This window comes from Leuciscus leuciscus (genome assembly GCF_965113295.1).
Source record: "Leuciscus leuciscus genome assembly, chromosome: 17".
In the NCBI taxonomy this organism is placed as follows: Eukaryota; Metazoa; Chordata; class Actinopteri; order Cypriniformes; family Leuciscidae; genus Leuciscus; species Leuciscus leuciscus.
This window is the reverse complement of record NC_138741.1, coordinates 13,194,175-13,217,448: the sequence shown is the minus strand read 5'-3', so window position 1 is coordinate 13,217,448 and position 23,274 is coordinate 13,194,175. Positions and strand designations below refer to the sequence as shown.

The following is a 23,274-nucleotide window of genomic DNA, read 5'->3' as shown; positions in this document are numbered from 1 at the left end:
ATGTTGATTTCATATATGGTACTGAAAAACTTGTAGCATTAAAAAAACATGTTAATGTGAGTACACAGCATTATATATACAGTCATGTGAAAAAGAAAGAACACCCTATTGAATTCTATGGTACGTATCAGGACATAATACAAATTTAAAAAATCATCTGGTCCTAGGCAGGTCTTAAAATTAGGTAAACACAACCTCAGATGAACAACAACACATGATATGTTACACCGTGTCATTATTTATTTAACAAAAACTAGGCCAAAATGGAGAAGCCATGTGTGACAAACTAAGTACACCCTTAGGAATTAAGAGGGTAAGTAGCAGTCAGGCGCTGCTAATCAAATGTCTTTGATTAACTGATCATCAGCAAGTGTGAACACCTTTATAAAAGCAGACGTTTTGGCAGTTTGCTGGTCTGGAGCATTCAGGTGTTTAACACAATGCCAAAGAGGAAAGACATCAGCAATGATCTTAGAGAAGCAATTGTTGCTGCCATCAATCTGAGAAGGGTTAAACGGCCATTTCCAAACACTTTTAAGCCCATTATTCTACATTAAGGAAGATTATTCACGAGTGGAAAACATTCAAGGCAGCTGCCAATCTTCCCAGGAGTGGACGTCCCAGCAAATTTACCCCAAGCTCAGACTGTGTACTGCTCAGAGAAACTGCATAAAACCGAAGAACTACACCTCAGAATCTACAGGCCTCAGTTAACATGTTAAAGTTCATGGCAGTACAATTAGAAAAAGATGGGAAAATATGGCATGTTTGGAAGGGTTGCCAGGAGAAAGCTTCTTCTCTAAAATGAACATGGCAGCACGGCTTAGGTTTGCAAATTTGCATCTGAACAAACCACAAGACTTCTGGAACAATGTTCTTTGGACAGATGAGACCTAAGTGGAGATTGGCGAAAACCAAACACAGCATATCAGCGCAAACTCCTCATACCAACGGTCAAGCACGGTGGTGGAGGGGTGATGATTTGGGCTTTTTTTTGCAGCCACAGGGCATCTTGCAGTCTTTAAGTCGACCATGAACTCCTCTGTATACCAAAGTATTCTAGGTCAAATGTGAGGCCATCTATCCGACAGCTAAAGCTTGGCCAAAATTGGTTCATGAAACAGGACAATGATCACAAGCACATCAGGAAATCTACAACAGAATGACTGAAAAAGAAAATAATCAAGGTGTTGTTCTGGCCCAGTCCAAGTCCCTTAAGGGTCTTTGGACCTTAAGAGAGTTGTGCATAAACAAATGCCCACAAAACTCAATGAATCGAAGCAACATTGTAAAGAATAGTGGGCCAAAATTCATCCAAAACAATGTGAGAGACTGTTAAAGTCATACAGAAAATAGTTACTTTAAGTTATTGCTGCTAAAAGTGGCTCTATTATTTAAAAGTGGCTAATTATTTAAGATTTATTGACCTTGACACAACCACATGGGTCTGCAGGGGTCCTATGATATCATTTCCTGTTATATGTTTTTTTTTTCCTGCATGTTGGTCGCACACTAGTCTATGGTCACACCACATGAATTTTATTTACCAGATATAATTTTTGAAATATTAATAAGCAAGGAAGCTATTTTGTTCAAATATATACAAATTAGAATAAAATATGATACCAAACTACACTAAAAAATGCTGGGTTGTTTTAAACCAAATTTGGGTCAAATACGGACAAACCGTATAATAATTTAATCCAATTATTAGTTTACATGGTTATTGGGTTAAAACAACCCACCAATTTTTAGAGTGTAGGTTTGATTTTCAATGAATTAATTATAAAAAAAATATATAACAAAAATCTTTAAATCAGGACAGCAAGTCATTGAATGTATGAATTACATATTTAATGCATTTTAGATTGAATTATTAGACCCAAACAAACCACCTCACATTATTATACCAACAGTTTGCATGGTGAGTGAACCTTTGGATAATTCCATCACTGCTGATTTACTCTACATTAAGTCATTCTCATATCAAGTGCTTCAGATAATGAAAAATAATTGCATAAGTTCTTATCAGTGGCCAAACCCCAGGAGCACCAGGGGAATGCAAGAGGGACAATGGCTCCCACCTAAACATTCCCTGCCCCTGAAACCATAGCTGGGCTTATCTGTGCATATCTATGTAGTCATGAATGGAAACCCCTAACTAGGGCAGATGGCAGCCCCATTCGTGTGCTAACAGCAGATTTACTTTAATTGTTCCTAATGCTCCTTTGTTTTGGGGCTTCTCCATGAGAAAGGGGCCCCAAACAAGCTGCATTTACATGTAACAATTAAACTATAATGACCCTGCAAGTGATTTATTGACATGCGTTGGAAAGGTTTTGTGTAAACTTTGCGCTTGGAGGTCTCTTCAGAAATGATTGCTAAAACACAAGCAGAGGAGAATGGAAAGGCCGACAGTTGATTTCAAACCTGAAAAGTGAATTAACAGAAAGCACTGATAACATTAAGATGGTAATGCTGCAATGTAAAAGGTGCAAAAAGGTTTCTGTTGACGTGATCGGAAAACTGTACTTATAGTAATGAAAGACAAATATATTTTTTTACTTAGTTTGTATTAAAAAATTAATAAAACAAAACACAGAATGTAGAACAAACATATCCACACAAATAACATTAATATCTCTTTCTCTGAAAGAAGAAAATGAACACACCCATGGGATGAAGTATGGCGTACTTCCTATATATATATATATATAGGATATATATATATATATCAGTTAATACAGGAAAGACAATGGCTCCCGCTAAACATTCCTGCACTTTTGTGGCTTCAGCACTTTTCCGCCTATTGACACGGTTCTCAGCACACACTGGCATCCAGCAAAACGCTGCAAACTTCTGGCCTCATTAACATCAAAGTAAATCTGTGAAAGAGCTTGTTTTCTTTTTCCTCCTGCAGGCATTAGCCAGTGTAAAATAGGCTCAATGTCCTTCCAGTGGACCATGCCATGTGAACGTAGGACAGGAGAAAAAGTTAGAAGGCTATATTTTTCTTTCTGCTTTTTTCAGGTCAATTATACCTGAAGGGAAATCCTTTTAAACGCTCCTTGGCAGCGTGTAGGATTGGCAGGGAGATCAAACAGCCATTGAGTAAGATGCCTATAAATATAACACATTCATTTGTCTCAAATTCCCCCCGCCCCAGTTCCTCTGGCTTTCTCTTTCTCAAAGCACTGCTCCCGAGGCTTTAACCCTCCTCATGTACACTGCTGAGTTCACATCTGGAACCAGATGGCTGAAGCCACTTCTGAAAGCGGCAAGAAGTCGACCTGCAGACAAGTAAAGGCAAAGAGAGCCCTTGGGTTAGACACAGTCTGTTCCAGACAGACACAACGGTCATGTTTTCAGATGATTTATAATACTGAACAGAGGTAGACACCGCTTTATTGAAGGCCTGCTCATCGAATAGATATTTATTTGATGTTTCAGAGGTTTTTGTGCTGCGTTTTTTTCCAAAGCGAAACGGTCCTGAGGATTTATTGCTACCATTTTCCTTGTAAAACACATTCTTTCTCAAATAACACACTGCGAAAATCATTATTTTAATCATTATTTTTGGTTTACTTTAGAAGAAAATTTATGAGATATTTCAGATAATATATCTTGGATGAATTTTATTTTTCATTATTTAAAGCATAAATCTAACAAAATATAGTAGGGATTATGCTTGCTTAAGATATTTTTTTTATTAATTGCTAACTGAATTCAAGATACATTATCTGAAAAAAGTTATGTTTTTTAAAAGTAAATTTAAAACACTGTTTTAACTAAATTTGGTAAGGATTACATATACTTTTTAAAGTTCTTTATTTTAAACACATTTTTAACATAAGTATAACAAAATGTATTGAGGTTTATTCATAAAATAAGAACAGAATTGCCAATGGGCTATGAAAAATATTTAAAATATTAAACAAATAAAATATACACAATCTTGCAAAAATGTTTTACCAAATATGGATAGCACTTTACAATAAAGGTTAATTAGTTAACATTAGTTAACTACCTTAGGTAACATGAACTAAGAATGAACAATAATTCTTCAGTATTTATTAATCTTAGTTAATTTCAAAATTTACTAATACATTATTAAAATCAAAGGTTGTATTTGTTAACATTAGTTAATTCACTATGAACTAACATGAATAAATAATGAACAGCTGGATTTTTTATCAACTAACGTTAACCAAGATTAATAAATACTGTAACAAATGTATTCCTCATTGTTAGTTCATGTTAGTTAATACATTAATGTTAACTAATGAACCTTCTTGTAAAGTGTTACCAAAATGTATTTTGTTTTAAAGATGTTTAGATATTTGTACTAAAAGACAAGACAAAAACAATACTTTTTATATATTATTTTCTGATGTGATTGGGATCTGTTTTGAGTTACAAATGGCTTTAATTTATTTTAAACTCAAAGTAAAAAGATTGTTTTTGGTTTGAGAAAGTATATGTCATTAAGTTGAGTGTTACCAAAGAACACAACTTGATTCTACTGTTGTAATGATGTAAGTGTAATCTAGTAGTCTAAAGCAAACACTGACCTGTCCAAGTTCGTTCGCTGCTGAGAGAGAAGCTTGTGCACTGTGGATGAGAACTGCAGATGAGCGCCGCCTCTCTGGCACTGTGCACAGACAGCACGCAGCCCTGCTGGTTGTACGACAGCCTGCATCTGTATTCCATATTCGCAACACTCCTCATTCCTTTCAGGACAGCATAATCTGCACAAAGAGAAAAAAAAGGCATCAAAACCATTCCGAGATCCACTCAACACTGTTGTAACACCCATCTGTAAAATATTAGCACGTTCAGAGACTTTAAGAGAAAAGAGTCCTCTCACAGTAGAAGTGGCAGAATCTCATGTTACTAAATGTGTGAGCGCACATGTGGGGACAACAAAAGAGCGGTGGCTCTGCCAAAATCTCAAAGTGTGGAAACTTTTTACAAGAGTTGCTGTGAACGCGTTTGGACATAAGATTTGAAGATTCTTTGACGATGCTTGGCTGTTTTAATGCCTCTGTGCAGGTTTATTGTGGCCATGTGATTGATTTATGGGTGTCAAAGAGGTAGCGAGAGTCTTACGGGGTACAAAACTTGCCCTTGAAGATGGATTGAGTTACACATGTTTTATGACTGAAGTACATCTTCTTTAAGGTGCCGTCAGAGACACATCATGCTGCGAGCTCTGGGTATATCTGGAATGCTTTTTTCAGTAGTAATGATTGAATATGTATGTAATGGGAGCTGAAAACTGTTAAGAAGTATAATTCATCACTAATACCAATGCATTACCTCTTGTTATTGATGGTGGCAAATTCTCCAGGTGCAGACCAGATTTGTACGCATGCAAAACCTCTTCAAAGGCGACCAGGGTTTCATTAATGCTTTGCTTCAAATCCCCTGTGACCAGAATGTAAAATTAAGCTTTCATTATACAGCCACGTTTGCTTTCATAGCCAAGTTGAGTTCATCAAGATGAATTTCACAGCAAAACTCACCTGTGGAGTTCATTATTTGGTGAATAAGAGGTTTCACCAGTGGGGGAGCTTGATGAGGCAGCAGGTAGGTGAAAAAATACCTGGGGACGAAAATAATGAATTCATATAATTCATGCGAAACTGGCAAGAACAGCAGAGTGGTAATTCACGCTGCGAGATCAATATGCTACAACTGATTCCCTGACACTCAGCAGGGTGGAGAATTAATCATTACAGGCAAAGAGGGGAGAAGCTGTCCTGAAACTCCCCGCACCGACCATGACAGATTCTTGTACAACATTTCTTTTTATTATCTGCCTCGGACAATAAAGATGGAATGTGGGAAGTACTCACCTGTAGGCATTGTAGAGGTTCCTCATCTCGTTCAAGCCTTCACAGATTTTAGAGGGGGAACATCGTAGGGTGAAATTGCGGAGCGGAAACTGCAGCAGGCAGTCCGAGTCCTCCTGACAGGCTGGTTCTTGAATACTTGCATCATCCAAGTCTGTTAGCTTGAGTTCTCCTGATGCCATAACAAACTGTCGAGGCTGGAAATCCAGCAGGGCTACCGATCCCAGCGGTGAGTGCGTCAGGTATTGAAGAAGCCGCACTAAACCTAGACAGACCTGAGTGCAAACACAATCAATAGTTACTAAAACTGACAAAAACAGGCCCATGCTGTATTCATTTGTCGATCAGTTTTTGTTACAAATTTTGTAATAATTACTATTTACTGCTATTAAATAATTTAAATGGTCAATTCATATGTTACCAATTTTATGAACCAATAAAACTTAAAACAATTTTTTATAGATATTTAAATTATAGATATTTTTTTGGTATAATATGATATTATAAATTTGTTTTTATTATACTGGTTTTACAGTCTTTCTGACAGTATTTCTGAGATACATTTATTTGAGAGACAACATTATATATAAAGCTTGTTTTGTCTCATGCACTGGTAGAATGTTTCACTTGTTTGTAACTTGTTCAACTTAAAATGCGCATTAAAAACATGATATTTGCATTGTGAATAGCATTGATTTTTTTTTTTGCACCTACATTTGAAGTATTGTTTTACACCCGAATTTCCCTCGGGCATCAATAAAGTAAGTTGATCCTTCTATATGCACAACGTAAACTATATAAATCTGTAAATATGAACTGTAGTTTTACTAACTAGTCTTCACCATTATCCATAGTTTTTTCTTATATAATGTTTTAACACTTGAGAGCATAGCAATGGTATCAAGTCACCTTTGAATAAGAAAGCATAGCCACAACTCTTTAAAAACAGAGGTGGATGAAACCAAACACCTTTTGAATAACTCTCGACCACGTGTTAAGACATTTCAGAGAAGGTAAGGATGTCAAAGAGACACTCGATTACAGCCCTTTAGCTTAAACGCATTTGTCATCATCAGAACCTATCAAAAATCAAAGGCACAGAGTTTCAACACCTGCTTCTTGTATACCAAAGTGAACATGAAAGAAAATACTCTCTCGCCTCGTGAAACTTGGCATCGCCCTCTCCCTCAAACAGTGCAGAGAAATTATCAGGGTAAAGAAGAGTAAAAGGATGGACATCTGAGACAGACATCTGTCCCTCGGTACTATTTGATCAGGCTCAGTTGGTATGGAGATGGGGCTCCAGTTAATCCACCCAAGCTGAAGAATTCCATCCACCCCCACCTCAGGTATGCCCTGTGGGGGGACAGTGGGTGGGGAATCTCTGATTAACACTCCATAGGAGGCCTGGGGGGTGGTGCTCTTACCCGAAAGCGCTCTTCCCAGGGGCTCTGCAGGAGCTGTATCATCTGAAGTGGCATCCCCTGCTCCAGAACTGTTGTGATGCCACCAACCAGAGCGCTGTCCTGACATTGACCTTTCAGCTGGAATGAACACAAAAAGATCAGTGGATGGATAAACTGGGGCAAAAATGCAATGTGTGCCACATATTAATCCTTTAAACAATTGCATATCTAAAACATTACATAACAACAGCACAACCTGGAGAGAGAGTGCATGTTAGCATAAGGGTGATTTCCTTACCTCTACAATATTGGGGTGCTGCAGTTTCTGCAATAACACAATCTCCTTCCTCAGTTTGAAAGAAACAAGCTCATGACAGCCCTGTGAATCTTTAAAATCGTCCATGCACAATCTCATGTCAGTGCCCTGATGGTTAACGGATTTCAGAGCCACAAATAATCCTTGCGGTAACTCTGCTTTTAACACTGTTTTAGTGTAACCTGAACCAAGAAAGTCCACAGCTTTTATGCCACTAAGTTCTTCACAACCAATAACCGTTTTAGCATTGATATAGTTTACACTGTCGCTTGTGGATAAATGTGGATCCTTAAAAACTTCTAAAGATTTTATATTATCAAATGTAATGTCCAGGAGCTCAAGTTCTTGTTGTCTTTCCTTAAGTTGTTGGAGTAATCTCTCGCGCTCTGGAGTTAAACCATCTGGGCAGGCAGCATCACCAAAAGGTTTGTTCTCCTGGAGACCAAAGTGCCATTTTTTCAGAAAAACGGTTAAAGAAAAAAACAACAAAGCAAGAAGGAAAAAAGTACAAAAGGGATTCCTTGAGAAAGTCATGGTAAGTTCTTGTAAGTCCAGTCTGCACTGTCAAAATCCAACACGGTGTGTTCGGTCATACTTCTCTCTGGCACGGACAGAACGTGCGCACTGTAATTTAGTGTAGTAACTGTGAGCTGTGGTAACGCCCCCTGGGCGTGTCCTACCGCTCATGGCCAAATAATCACCTCCCACACAATGCAACCTCAATTGACACACACAAAAGACGCTCTGTGTTTTTTACCATTTCATTGACCTTTTGAAGGATGTATGTTAAAGATAATGTACATTCAGACCCCCATTATCGCAAAATAAATCCTTACAGGGTTCAGGCTAGAGGCGAACTGACTGTTATACCTGTTCGTTATAACGAATAAATAAATAAAACACACTGACATGAAACATTGATTGCTTGAAGTACTATTATTAGATTATCTTAGATGATAGCTTGAAGAAAAATAGTCCATTACAGCATTTAATACATTACAACAAAATAAATGTAAAGCCTAATTGTTTTTATTAAACTGCAATCCAAATGAATGTTTACTGTAGACCAGCTAGAAAATATATTTAGCTTTCATGTTCTATTTTTGTCATTCAGCTTATCTCTACATGTTTGTTGTTCTCCTGAGCGATGTTTTCATTTTCTTGTTTTAACTGGGTAACCTTAAGCATTTAGCCAAGGCTACGGTTTTATTCTCAATATAAAATCAAATTTGTCCTTCCATTTTTATTACTGTCGCAAGTTCTTTCATCTGTTGAACACAAATAAGATATTTTTAAAGAATGTTGATAACCAAACAGTTGACCCTAACCCTATAACCCGAACCCATTCACTTCCATAGTAGGGGAAAAATACTATGGAAGTCAATGGGGCCTGTCAACTGTTTGGTTACCAGCATTCTATAAAATATCTTATTTTGAGCTCAACAGAACAAAGAAACTCATTTTGGGGGGAACTATCCCTTTAATGTGCATCACTTAGAAACTGCAAGGTGAGCTTACCTCTTTATGTCAGTAGGTGGTAGCAAAGTATCTTAGGCACACCCTCTATGGGCCCACCATATAAAACTTCCTTTTACATTTAACATACATACCAAAGATTTTTTATTTATAGAATGTATAGGGGAATATTGGTAATTAAGTACAATATTAGGATGCAAATATGTGTACCACAGATGGTGAAAATGCATGTCACATGAACAAAACACTCTCATCCTAAATGTCAAAAAATACATCATGGGCCTTTTATTAGGGCTGGTATTAACATACTTCTTGGGTGATTCTATTGCAAATGATCGGCTGAAACAAATTACCTTTTACAAATGGTATTAACATGCATTTCCTGTGAGATCAGATTTCATCATGTTAAGGTTTAAAAGAAGGTGAAAATCCTAAAACATTGATGTAATAAAGTCACACAGAGTTAATGTCTTATTTAACACATTATGTATAAATGTTGTCCAATTTTTGTTGTACAGTTGATGTAGTCTTAAAACTTAACATTTCCTCCACTTAGTGTCTGACGAAGAGTGAATATTAGTTGCTTGCAGTATTATTGCAAGCGTTTTTATAACTATAAAACTTTTACTGGAATAATGTGTGCAAACAGTGACACTAACACCAATCAAATCCACCCGGTAGGCTACACATTATTTTAAAACCAAACAGTTTAGAAACACAGCACAGAAATGTTATTTCACTCATATATCTCTTGCCACTGAGCCTTTTCTCACTGCTTTTTTTATTAAGGAAATGTGTCTTTCTGTCTTGAAATACACCAAGGAAATAAAACAACAATGTAGCACTCACTGGGAGAAATGTGCCACTAGAGATTACTATAACTGCCAAAACAGAAACACCCATGATCTGAAGCAAACATGCTCGAATGGATTCCAGAGACAACACTGTGGGCTTAACACATATCATGTCAAAACTCGTTGAGTTAAGGCGCATGTGAGAAAAAGTATTTTTCTCGCACACTGTCTGTAGAGAATAGTGAGTCATAATAATAATAAATAATATATTACTTCGGTGCCATTTAAATTTGTAATGAATTTCATTATAGTCTCATCATCTCAGCTCAGTGTGATGTTCCCTTTCTGCATAGTGTCAAACATAAAGCCCAATAACTGTGTAAAATAATGTTGCCTTTCTCACAGTCGAATAACACTATAAATACATGGTCGTTTGCATATAAAATGGATATTCTATCAGCAGTATCTGATATAAATGGTTGTATCGCTTACATTTATCAGGATCTGCTGGACCAACCACTCTATGTAACCAAGATCATTGTAGCTTTAGAAACAACATAAACATTTCCACCATTAGTAGCCAGGAAAAAGGGGACATGCATGCCATTAAATAGCATATTATATTTTTTTCTTGAAACAAATTTAAATGGTAAAATAATAATAATAATAAATTGTTGGAAAATATAATGAATGCCCTTGAGAACAGTTCTGCAGGAAATCAAAATGACCAATTCTTATTTTAATAGAATATTGTTGTATTTGTTATAAATTATTTGTTTGTGCACATCATTTTTTTAATTAATGTGCCCTCTTAATCTTTAATCAAAGTAACTTCCCCTCCCTCTTGCAGCGACATCTACTCTTCTCTGATGACGTGTTTACTGGCGTGAGGGCGGGGCATCCTGTCACTCACATGAGATCACAGCATTTGCAAACCAATCAATTCCTGATGGACAAAATGAAGTCCAGCCCTAAATTTTTTCTTGTTTGACAAGCCGTTTTGGATTTACAAATAGGAAAGGACTGTTTGAACTGTTATAGATGTTCGAAACCAACATAGCTAGATAAAAAAGCATAATTGTGTAATAGAACTTTTGACTCAAAACCATAAAGTTATTAATGAGATATAGACCACTATATTCCATTTCATTTGACAGTTAAATGATAACTGTTAGGAACGTATTGCATTGTATGCAGCAAATTATTGCGGTCAGCTACTGGGTCACATGACTTTGGAAAAAAATATCAAATCATTTTCACATTTCGATATGGCTTTGGCTACGCTACAAACCCTTGCAGTGTTAACGCGATGTGGTTTTGTTCTCCAGCACCACCCTCGGGTGAACAGCGCGCGCTCAACTCACTGTCAACACCTCAGATCACACGATGAAGCAGCCTCCATATACACACTAACGCAGGCTTTGCCTTCAACAGCACGAACACAACCCGATACGATTGCATTTCTGCAGAAGAATTATTGCCTACATCTGATAGTGACAGGCGGATATTAAAACACTAAAGCATGGATACCGTGTCTATTTCTAGAGTGCGTGATGATGCTGAAATCACAGATTCATCCACGACAGAGGGACCTTCTCAGGAAGAAGCTCAAAGGTACGTGTATACTGTACGCTACTGTGGATATCAAGCATTATAAGGCTAATTGTTGGAGGAAGTGTGCTTGTGAGCGAACGTAAGTCATTTAAAAGGTTGCTTTAGCAAATAATCAGAAATAATGAACGTGACGCTTTTTAAGGTGTCCCTCTATCAGACCCACTTTGGCTTTTGTTTACAAGGGAAAATACAATTCTAGGATAAAAAAAAACCTCCCCGAGCAATAGGTTGAAAATACAAGGAGATCACGTGTAAATACTACTACTACTAAATACTATAATTTATTGGATTTGCGCTTATTTTATCTGGCACGAGTCACGACCGCTGATCTTGACTATACAGTTGATGTTTTTGGGTCACAAAAGCCAATATGAATTATTTTCAGGGTAAACCATGCTAGCCTAATGTATATTTGACTGACAATGCACATGCCATTAAAAAGATAAAGATTAAAAATACTCTTTAAATTCTTGCATTTATAATGTTATATATGTCTTTAATTGGCTATATAATAAGCACATTCCTTGTGTCATTTTTTATTTTATTAAACATTATAACATAATCAAGACATTCCTGATATGCAGTACACTTTTTAGCTTTGTGAATAGTACAATTAAGTAAAGTATTTCTAAATGGTATGCCATATCATAAATGTGGTATAATCATCTAAACTTCATTAATTATAGCTTGTGAGGAACTGATGTGATATCAACTTTAAGTTAATTTTAATATTTTTTACTGCAATGTTAATTTCATGTAATGTTTTGAAGTGAGATATGATCTGGACATTCCTGATGTTTTTGTTCAATCCTGTTTGTTTTTGTTAACACAGTTTCTTTTGATATATTTACATTTGTAAATGTAAATCTATTTATTAGATTAATAATAATAAATACATTTTCGGGCTAAATCCATTTTAATTTGCATTTGTTCTAAAAAAAAACTACAGTACATCTACTATTCAAAATGACATTTGAGAAATATTCCAATTCCTTTAATGAATGGCAAAAAAAAGGAGAGGAAATCTTTTCTTTCTATCCTCATTAGTCGGGCATGTTTCATTTGTCTGGAGTAATTCTGATAATGAACTACACGGGGTTCTAGGACTGTAAATGGAGGTGTTAGACGACTGACTCTGAAAAGGTTAATCACAGGGCTCATTTGTTACTCTGACTTAGACATTTTGCTTCAGCATAACTAGGTGTAGATTCCCTGTTCTGCTAACATCAACAATGATTAACTTTCAAGTCGAAATCTTTCTGTATATCAAAGTATGAGCAGATGGTGAGATGCGTTCTCCAGCTTTGGTGGAGAAGATCCAGCTGAAGCTGCAGTGACTCATGTTTGAGTGTGACCCTCTATGGAGAATCCTTGTCTTTATATTCCAATGCGATCCGCACACATTGGCCTCCCTTACGTTTGATTTGTTAATCAGAGGTTTTGTTCCATGTTATTATCTGTTGTTTATGTTCCTTAAAATGGCTGTGCACGATCCTACACACAAAAGCAAGTGCTTCATCTCCCAAAACTGTCACAAACAGCCTGGGAGATTTTATAGTCTGGTGGCAACGGCATTAATCTGAATCTTTTGGCAAATAATTACATTACTGAGATGACAATCAATCAACTTATGAATGATATTGTTACTCTCATCAAGTTTCATTCAGCCTGCATGTGTTCCTAGAAAGTAAAGTATGGTTTAGAAAAAAGGAAAGTTGATTATTAGATTTTAGGATTAGTCATTAAAATCGAATTGATTATTAAAAATACGATTTTAGCCCATGTACAGCAGCTACTTTGCACTTTGCGTGCAAGAAGATGTGCCTATGAGCACTGTCATAGAATCGGTCCAATTATTTTTTATCTAGACTGAGTCACCATGTATCAGTGGCCTGAAGTAAATCTCGTGCAGTGTAAGGGTCCATTATACTGCATGATATTAGTCAGTGATTGTCAGCCAACATGGCTGATGTCCACTGAAATGATGAGTGCATTTGTTCAATCAATTCAGTTTCTGTTACACTGTAAAACCTAACAAGTTAACTCAACTCAAACCGATTGAGGAAACTGATTGCGGCAAACCATTTAAGTTTAAAAATAAATACATATGAGTATTGTGAACTTATATATATTGATGACTCAATATATATAAGTTCACAATACTCATATGTATTTATTTTTAAACTTAAATGGTTTGCCGCAATCAGTTTCCTCAATCGGTTTGAGTTGAGTTAACTTGTTGGGTTTTACAGTGTACATTTCAGGCATTTATTCCAGATCATGACTCCTACCATGTAAGTTCCACAGAGTATTAAAAGCTTGAGGGAGATGGGAATATAAACTGAGCGATGTTTTGTGCTGAATATATATATGCTCATACGATTTGGTGCAAAGGGAGCAAACAAATTAAGTATTTACTAAATATTTATGCTTGCTCCAGTAAATATTTAATCCGAATTTAGTTAAAGTGGGTATTTTATGATCAAATTCGCTCTGGAAATTACAATCATATCCATTAAGCTTAGTTTTCCCTATCCTTGAGGTATTCAGAGTCATCCAAAGTGCAAGATTTCTAGTGTCTTTCCTTGTCTGCTGATGGACTGATTTCACCCTTACATTCTGACAGGCCACAACAATCACTTCCGAGTCCTGGCAGTGCGGACCGCCAGACACGATGTACCAGCTGCAGAGCTGTCAAATCAAATTATGCCTGTGTTCCTTTTGATAGCCATCAGGACACCTGCAGCATGCGCACAACCTAAACCCATGATCCTCATCAGATGCTGAACTGAAGTCTTTTATTAGCATATGTAGAAATTTGTAACATTATTGATTCTGCAGAAAGCCTTGTAATGGGAATCTGCTAACAATAATAAGCGAGTTCATCACACATTACATTGCATTATAAAATTTCCTGATGCTATTTTTGTAGCTCTGTGTTTAGTAATTGATCCACAACAAAGATTGCCATGTTTTATTGCAGGCTACTCCGAGAGATGGAGTTAATGGAGATGAAACAGCTCACATCCAAATACACAATGTGCAGAGAAACATTTTAAGCATTTAGGCCAACCAAGATGTTCAGTAATGGGAGAGAGAAAAGGCATAAGGGTTAAGAGTCAAGGCTTTGTTTAATCATTATTCAGACACGTCTGGTTCAAAAGTCTTTTTATTTTCCTTGCACATGATTTATCCTGGTTGTTTATTTTGTCAGTGCTAAATGGGATCAGTCGTGCATATTATAATCTGCCCAATTTAGTTTGCACATTTAAAGAAACCAAAAAGGCAGCTTATTTGTTCCTTGGATACATTTATAAACTTGAACAGCAGTCATTTGTTTGTTCCAGTGTTTGCATTGCTTGTCTCCCTGGTAATACTAAGAGTCATCTAGATCTGTGTAAAAACAAGCTTGTTAAAAGCAAATAACTTAAAACGTCATACTTAGTAGGAGTTGTTAATGTTTAAAAGAGTAGTTTAATGTTTTCTCACACCAAACCTGACACTTTATTTGAAATATGGTAAAGAGGGATAATTAGAAACATGGTTTATATCATGACACATTATTTGATCAATAAATCTTATACTGTATACTTTAAAATTTCAGCACAGTAACAACTGATGGTTCCCCATAAAGAGCCATAATAAATGTTCATAATTAGCATTGTGAATATACTGAACGAAGAAAAAAAATGAATAGGCCTACTGAATCTTAAGGTTTGGTTCTTCAAGGTGATCTACATTATTCAGCAGTACATTTTAAGCAGTTGTCGCACTCATGTTTTTTCTGAGCAGTTGAGTTGCAAGTAGGCCTATAGTGAGATTTTTTTGATGTAATCTGAACAGGCTTTTTATGCGGTTGACGGGGTAAACTGATGGAGTCCCTCCCACTTGGCCTAATTGGGTCTTCAAGCATTTCGCTGATACATTTTCCAGACATTGCTTATCTAATATATAGAAGACACTCACTAACTATAATAGTTGTAAGCTGTAAACATAAATGTTAGAGGCACATTAAGTTAAATACACTTAAGTATTTGTGTGACAACTTTAAACATTCTATTTGTTGGTCAACATGATGGATTCAGGCATTCAATGCGCATGATCTGCAAATATGCAAACGTTTCTTTTTGTTCATGTCTGACGCTAGCAAATGATTAAGCGTTCAATATCAAGTAATCAAGTTACCAAATTGAAATGAAGTGAAATCAGCAGCAAAATATGACGTTAAATGCAGTAAGAATAAACACATTGTGGTCTCAAAACAAGAAGCCGTTTACAGCTGATTTGGCACTTAAACTAGTCAATCATAACCTAAAAATTATTTTGATTTACAATTAATTAAATGGTTAATTTAATGACTGGATCAGTTAGTTCTTAGCTCATCAACAGCAGCAGTCAGATCAGTTCATTTGTGAACCGGTTCATACATTAAGAATTGGCTTTAAAAAATAAATAAATCTATACGAATCTGACACCATCGCGACTCGTGAATTCTTCATGTCGAAATAACTGTAGGAAAGGTATGTTTGTATGTATGTTAAAAACATCTGATTATGCAATTATTTTATTTGCAGTGAAATCCCTGAGGTTTCGCTGTGTCCTCCGGACAATGACAGCACCGAATCTCAGATGTGTCCGGTCAAGATAGAAGAGAACCAAGTAGACAGCGACAGTCCATTCAAGTCGAACTCCTCTACTCAACTCCACCGTCAAGCATCACAGGGCTCTGGCTCTCATTCACCACAACGCAAAAGATGCCCCTGCTGTGGCCACCAGCCTTCGAATCAAAGCAGTGTATGTCCAGGTCAAAAGAATGCTTACCATCAAGCAGACTTGCGTTCAGCGAGTCCTGTTAAGACTGTCCATAGCTGCAGTCCATCGCATCTGCCTTCATGTCACAATAAAATGCAATGCCATTGGCTTCATGGATCTCATGATGGCAGTAACCACAAGCCTGTACAGCGTCACATGGTGACAGTGAGGTCCAGACACTTTTTCTATTATTAATATCATTCTAATGGACATACATCTAGTTGATTGCAAACATTTAAATATGTTATATCTCTATGTTTGTCTTCTTAGTAGGAATGATGGCCTGCATAGGATACCAAGGAGGTGAGAAGCTTTTATAGCAACTGATGATAAAGATTTATTTGTTTATAATAACATCACATGAAATTCAATATTAGGATTACTATTTACAGTAATACAGTAGTGCACATTAACAAATTAGCCTTATGTTCAATATTAGATTTAAAGGAATCGGGAAGAAGCATTTAAGCATTAGGCTAATGTGGTAATGTAATTCTAAAATGCAGGGTGGCAAATACCAGTAGTATGATGCAAGTTAATGTGCCATACAGCAATTAGATTAAATTTGACCATTTGAACACCATTGATTTTTACAGCTATTCCCAGGTCATAGTGGAGTACCCGATGACTGTACTCATTTCATGTACGCTAGTTCTGTTTGCCTGTTCCCTGGCTGGGATTTTGACTGGTCCTCTGCTAGACTTTTCAGACCCTTTGTTGGTGAGTATTTCCATGTCTATAATATAGAAATAATGTTAATGCATCTGTTTGTACTAAAAAAAGAAAGGAATTCAATTAAACATACTAACATACTAAAAGTGATGTAAGAAAATAAGTATCAAAGTTGTAAGATTAAGTTTAAAACAAGCAATTTTAAAATTCACAGTTGCAACAGTTTCAACTGAGAGATATAAAGTTTGAAAATTACAAGACATTTTTACATTAATGCCCGATTTCACAGACAAGGCTTAAGCCTAGTCCCAGACTAAAATGCGTGTTTGGGCTGTTTACTGAAAGCAACTTGCACTGACATATCTTAAAATATTTATTGTTTTGTCTCAAGATGCACACAAGTAATATTTTTTTGCTAAGGAACGTTTATAAAAGTGACTTAAATGACCTAATTTATCTAAGGCCTAATGGCTTAATTTAAGCCCTGTCTCTGAAACCAGGCCTAAGAGTTTATTTTTCCGCTTGAATACATTTCTGAGAATAAACTGGCCAACGCTGGACTTTAGATCTTTAGAATTATAAATTGGCCTCTCAAAAGACTTCAATTCATTTTTATAATGACTTCAAAGAGTTTCTGCTTACCTCTCATGTGTCTTTGATCGGATCGCACAGGGATTTGAACCTCGTGGAACAGACATCAGTATCCGTCTAGCAACCTGGATGAGGTTACAGCAAAACACTGGGCCTGGAAAATCATTGTCCCCAGTTCCATGGCAACTCACAGAAAGAACTACACCAGGGTATTTCTTGGCAATCATATGATGCTAAACATACTTTAAATTTCTACTACTGATATTTTCACTGAATCAGACTTTTGCTTTCAATACTAAATGATTGTATGTTATTTTTATTTTGAAAAACATTTGTCTTACAGAGAGGGCACAATTAGATCTGAACCTCAGTTAAGAGAACGATCAAGGAGAATGTTGCACAGAGATAACGCTGAGCTCAACTTTTTTTGTGATGCCCCAGGTGAGATTTTATTCAAGCACTTCCTAACCTAATAAATCAGTAAATGGAGCACAGCATGTTTTATGTGATGCTGTTTTCTGTCACCTAATCTGTGGTTCTCTAGGAGAGCGCTATGCTCAGCTGGTCTTCCGCTCTGGAAACTCTGCCAGTCTCTGGAGTCTAAAGGCAATTTACTCCATGTGCCAGATGGAACAGACACAGGTATTTCCAAAAGGATAATATTCTCAAGTTCTCAAGAAAAAATTAAATGCAGTTGTTTTGTTGGATATGTGATAGAATTTATTCAGTGTGTGTTAATAATCAAATTCATATATTACAGGATTGAATCATTAGTGATCATTTGTTATCATAGGTACTTGTACAGGTAGTTCGGTTCTGAATAAGAAGCTATACAAATACATTTTCAATTAAAAAATAAAAGATTCATAAATATTTTTTTGGTCAAAGTCTATATTTTAGCATGTATATATGCAAATGGTATGTACAAATACCTACAAAATATGAGATTGAACATGAAAACTGAAAGCAATACAACTTTTTTATATTTTCAACCTTTTTGCTGTGAAATGCAAGTAATTTTTTTCATTATCATTTTAGATCCGTTCAGGGACACAATTTGATCAACTCTGCCAGATCAGATCAGGTCAGAAGGTCAGATCAGAGTTGTACGGCTCCACGGTGGAAAATGAGTGCTGTCCAAGTTGGTCTCTGGGAAACTACTTGGCTCTTCTCAATAACGTTTCTTCCTGCTTTAGTCTGACTCCACAGCATGTTTCTGAAAGCCTTGGTCTGCTCAGATTCTGTGCCCCTTACTACCATGACAGAAGCCTGGTTGCATCATGTACTGAGAGAAGTAAATTTGGCCGTTGTGCATCTGTCCCACACCGCTGTAAACTGTCAAGCATCTTCCAGATTCTTCATTACCTTGTGGACAAGGACTTCCTGGGACCACAGACTGTTGAATACAAGGTCCCGTCTCTAAAATATAGCGTAGTATTTCTACCAGTGGAGAAAGGTGATCCATTGATGAAAATTTATTTGGACCATCTAGAGGGTCGTGAGCTCACCTACAACACCACCACCATAACAGGAATGGATTTGGGAATTAAACAGAAACTTTTCAAGTATTATTTGGCATGGGACTCTGTCTATCCTGTTCTTGCAGCTCTTGCACTTTTGTTCACAATGGGAATATATCTCAAATCACCATTTATAGCAGTTATGTCACTGGTGTCTGTCCTTTTATCACTTTCCACCTCATATTTTTTCTACAAAGTCGCATTTCGCTTGACATTTTTTCCACTCCTCAATCTTGCATCAGTCCTTGTCCTTTTGGGAAGTTGCCTAAATCAAGCCCTGACTTTTGTTGATTTCTGGAAACTACAGCTAAGCCACAACCCTCCAGCTGTCCCTGAGAAGAGAATGAACCGGGTTTTACAGGAAATAGGATACTTGATATTAGTGTCAGGTCTGACATCTAGCATCACGTTTTACTCGGGCTACATAAGTAGCATCACTGCTGTGAGATGCTTCGCTGTATATCTTGGCAGTGCTTCATTAATAAACACATTATTTGCTCTTGTTTGGCTTCCTTGCACCCTTATTTTGCAGGAACGCTATGCTGAGCTGTCTTCAAACCCTGTTGCAAAGGCAGCATGGAAGCCCTGCTGCTCAAAAAATACAGGTGGATTCTGGGAGACAAGTTCAAGAAAGCGCTGTCTGTTTACCTTGAGGCAGAAGCTTCGGACGTTAGGCAGAGGGTTTTCAGACACATCGAACCTGCTTTTTTTGAAGATCCTGCCTTGTGGAGTAGTGAAATTCCGATACATATGGATCTGTTGGTTTGCAGTTCTGGCAGTCGGTGGAACGTACATATCATGCGTAGACCCTGGCATGAAACTGCCAACTTCGAACAGCAGGACAACTCAGCTGTTCCGTTCCAGCCATCCCTTTGAGAGATACGATGCTGAATATCGTCATCAGTTCATGTTTGAGCGAATGAAACAGGGAGAAGATGAACCCATGACGCTGACTCTAATTTGGGGCATCGTTCCATCAGACGATGGTGACCACTTTGATCCAAAAAGTAATGGATCTTTAGCTCTTGATCCAGGGTTCAATATGACCAGTCCCCAAGCCCAACTGTGGCTCCGGGATCTGTGTGGAAAAATTCAAAACCAGAGCTTCTATTCTCCATTATCAGCTGACCAAGAAACCGCAGAAGTCAATTTGTGTTTTGTCGAACGTTTGATTCACTGGGTTTCTATACGGCGCTGTTCAGAAAGCGAGGATGCATTTAGCTTTTGCTGCAATAATATTCCCTTTCCGTACCCACCAAGTGTTTTTGAGCAGTGCCTTAGCATGATGGTGGCAGAACAGTATGCAGAGGGGCACTTACCCAGTGGTGGAGGCCTGAGGTTTGATTCGGAGGGTCGAATCACTGCCCTTGTAGTAATATTCAAGACTGTACAACTTTACAGCTTCAACTTCGGCAGAATGTCACAGTTCTATCAAGAGATCTTATCATGGTTTAATGGGGAAATCTCCAAGGCCCCAGTGGGACTGCAGAAAGGATGGTTTGTAAGCCAGCTAGGCTTATATGACTTCCAGCACTGCTTGAGTTCAGAGACATTGGAGGTGGCAGGCTTTTCGGTAGCTCTCACATTTGCACTGTTCTTACTGATGACGTGGAATATTCCATTAAGTGTGTATGTGTCCATTGCGGTGGGAGGAAGCGTGTTTGCTACTGTTGGTCTCCTTGTGCTTTTGGAATGGCAGTTAAATGGTGTGGAAGCACTCTTTATTTCAGCAGCTGCAGGTCTTTCTGTTGACTTTGTGGCCAATTACTGCATTTCATACAGCCTGGCCCCACACAGTGACAGACTGGGCAGGGTTGCACATTCCCTGAAGAGAATGGGTTACCCGGTAGCTACAGGTGCTGGGGCATATTTTTGCGTGGGTATTATTATGTTGCCCGCAACTGCATTGCTTTTCAGGAAGCTTGGGATCTTCCTCCTGCTTGTGAAGTGTGTTGCATGTGGCTTCGCCACTTTCTTCTTCCAGTCCTTGTGTTGCTTCTTCGGCCCCCAAAAGAACTGTGGGAGCATAACCCTACCCTGTGTTACAAAGCAAGCCACTGAAAATATACTGTCGTCCTGTTCGACTACAGAACAAGGGACCACCAATCCCGCAGCTAATGGGGCATTTGGCTGTGGCACGGGTACTCGGGTTCGAAGAAGTTTTAATAAAGAAAGCGAAGGCTTTCTTTGCCCCAACCAGCAGCACCATAGAAAGCGCCAACCGATCGGAGGACGGGAGCCAGAACAGTACGAGCTGCAGCCACTTGCTTGCCAGTTGAGCGACAGCTTCGAGAATAGCACTTGCACCAGCAAGCTGTCCAACAGACCTTCTGTCCTTTCCGACGACATTCAGTTCTGTGGCCTTAGTCCAAGGCAAGACTATGATCGAGTCAGCATTGAGGCTGACAGCACAGTCATGTGTAGCAGGCACCTTAAGGGTTGCAACCCACCTCCAGCACTCCAGACCTCATCCCCGTACAAAGAGAATATATTGCGTCCTGTAGTTGCTCCTCCACAAGATGCATCTAAGGAGAAGGTTTTGTGCAAGAAATGCCGAGGCCAGACGAGAGGTGGGCTCCAACTTTGGAATGTCTCTTTATCGTCTTCCTCAAGCATGGAAGAAATCATGATCACTCAGACTACAGACACTGTCAATGAAAGGTCACTCTCAATAGATGAAGCCACTAGCTGCCATCTACACAAACGGCTTTTGTCATGTCAGTCTCAGAGTTCCATGGAGGGACTCGAAGACTCCAATGAGACCTGCTTAAGTGAAGTAGAACCTGCTATCTTAGTCTCTCAAGCTGTTAAGATCGAGGAAGAGTTACAACCTGGCCACCTTAATGGCAAGAGAGACACTTTACGTCTGTCCTTGAAGGAGACTGTATATGACCTTGCCTCCCCGGGGTCTGGTAGGGTGAGGACCACACAAAGTGAGGTGCCAGTTATATTGCCCAACAGCAAACCTGACATGCCCGATGTCTGGATAAAAAGGGACGGAAAAGGTGAAGGTGGCAGCTGATCAATATTGTCAACACACTGAGCAAATCTAAACAACCACAGCATGGCCAGTACTTTATATGTTGGGCTGAACTTTTGTACTCAGGAGCAATTACATTTCGGAATCTGTCGGAAAGAGACCTAGGCAATGTTTGCAAACATCAATGAATTGTTACAAAGTATACACAGTGCTTAAAAGATTTCAAGAGGAGACTGTTTTTTTTTGTTTTTTTGCACGATTCCTTGCATGTCATGTAAATATACACTGAATGTGCACCCACAATAGCCTTTGAAAAAGCCTTTCTTCAGAGGCCTTGAACTGCAATTGTGCCTGATCTTTTACTCAACCAAGCCATGAACTTTTAAACTAATTTCCATAATTTTAAGGCTACAATCATTATCAATTTCTTTACTGTTATTTAGACTCAACAACCAATTAAGTCCTTCAAATAATTTTCAGTTTTTATACACAAATTATCAAGCACTGAAAACCAACTAGTAATTTTACGCTTAACTTATGCTAGGAAAACTTGGCATAAATGTGCTTGCTACTGTGGCTATAACTGTTTTACCCATGAATACCTTTTATTGCATGTTATGATAAATATTTTCAAACCTATTTTTGTTATTGCATAGCCATAAAAGTACCTCTTTAAAAAAAAAGACAATGACTGCCCATTAGAATATAGGCCAATTACAAGAGTGTGCTTTAGTTAAAATGCTTCAGTGTGTGGACATGTTTCACTAATGCCCCAGATTTATAAATACCTGCAATATAACATTTGAACTCTATACAAGACTGTGAGTGTTACCTCCATGTTCAGTATGTATTTGAAAGATATGCATTAATCAGAATGCAAAAGGTTGTATGTAAAAAGTGGTGTTTTGTGATGTGCACAAAAATGTCAATTATAAAACTGGAATCAAAGGTTAGTTAAACCTGTTACACTATGAGAAAAAAAAGTTTGCTAGAAAGAACTTTCTCTTTTTTTTATGCTCAGATTGAATTAATGTTACTTCTTTAAGGCCAGCAGATGTGCCCTTGAAATGATCAAAGCATCTTAAAATACAAAGTGCCAAAATTTAAGAATGAATTGTGCCAAAAGTTGTCCCTCCCCTGAAATTATGCAGCTGTATTATAAAACCTGCTGGTGTGGAGCTACTGTTGTTGATAGCCTGTGTGTAAAATCAGATTTGAAGTTGTCAAAAGATAAACTA

At 37.6% G+C, this 23,274-nt stretch overlaps 2 protein-coding genes across 3 annotated transcripts; one reads left to right on the top strand and one right to left on the bottom strand.

Annotated features, from left to right (window-relative positions):
* Positions 1-1,792: 1,792 nt before the first annotated feature.
* Positions 1,793-8,206, bottom strand: pkdccb (protein kinase domain containing, cytoplasmic b). The gene is made up of 7 exons (XM_082142402.1): positions 7,560-8,206; positions 7,283-7,399; positions 5,859-6,130; positions 5,526-5,605; positions 5,320-5,427; positions 4,572-4,748; positions 1,793-3,290 (listed from the first exon to the last, which is right to left on the bottom strand). The coding sequence occupies exons 1-7, from the start codon at positions 8,109-8,111 to the stop codon at positions 3,187-3,189; spliced, it is 1,410 nt and encodes a 469-aa protein (XP_081998528.1). The 5' UTR covers positions 8,112-8,206; the 3' UTR covers positions 1,793-3,186.
* A 3,006-nt stretch (positions 8,207-11,212) lies between these two features.
* On the top strand, positions 11,213-23,250 carry disp2 (dispatched RND transporter family member 2). Of its 2 annotated transcripts, none has more exons than XM_082144193.1 (8): positions 11,213-11,461; positions 16,036-16,443; positions 16,547-16,576; positions 16,870-16,993; positions 17,618-17,745; positions 17,880-17,977; positions 18,081-18,178; positions 18,575-23,250. In XM_082144193.1, the coding sequence occupies exons 1-8, from the start codon at positions 11,370-11,372 to the stop codon at positions 22,076-22,078; spliced, it is 4,482 nt and encodes a 1,493-aa protein (XP_082000319.1). In that variant the 5' UTR covers positions 11,213-11,369; the 3' UTR covers positions 22,079-23,250. The 2 variants fall into 2 exon arrangements, with proteins under 2 accessions (XP_082000319.1, XP_082000318.1); XM_082144192.1 differs by having other exon boundaries at positions 16,544-16,576.
* Positions 23,251-23,274: the final 24 nt, after the last annotated feature.

Coding starts and splice junctions, on each gene's coding strand:
- pkdccb (XM_082142402.1), bottom strand. CDS start 8,111: ATGACTTTCTCAAGGAATCCCTTTTGTACTTTTTTCCTTCTTGCTTTG. Junction 7,400..7,559: donor AGCACCCCAATATTGTAGAG/GTAAGGAAATCA, acceptor TGTTCATTCCAG/CTGAAAGGTCAATGTCAGGA. Junction 5,606..5,858: donor AACCTCTACAATGCCTACAG/GTGAGTACTTCC, acceptor TTTCGTCCCCAG/GTATTTTTTCACCTACCTGC.
- disp2 (XM_082144192.1), top strand. CDS start 11,370: ATGGATACCGTGTCTATTTCTAGAGTGCGTGATGATGCTGAAATCACA. Junction 16,994..17,617: donor ACTTTTCAGACCCTTTGTTG/GTGAGTATTTCC, acceptor CGGATCGCACAG/GGATTTGAACCTCGTGGAAC. Junction 17,978..18,080: donor CTTTTTTTGTGATGCCCCAG/GTGAGATTTTAT, acceptor GTGGTTCTCTAG/GAGAGCGCTATGCTCAGCTG.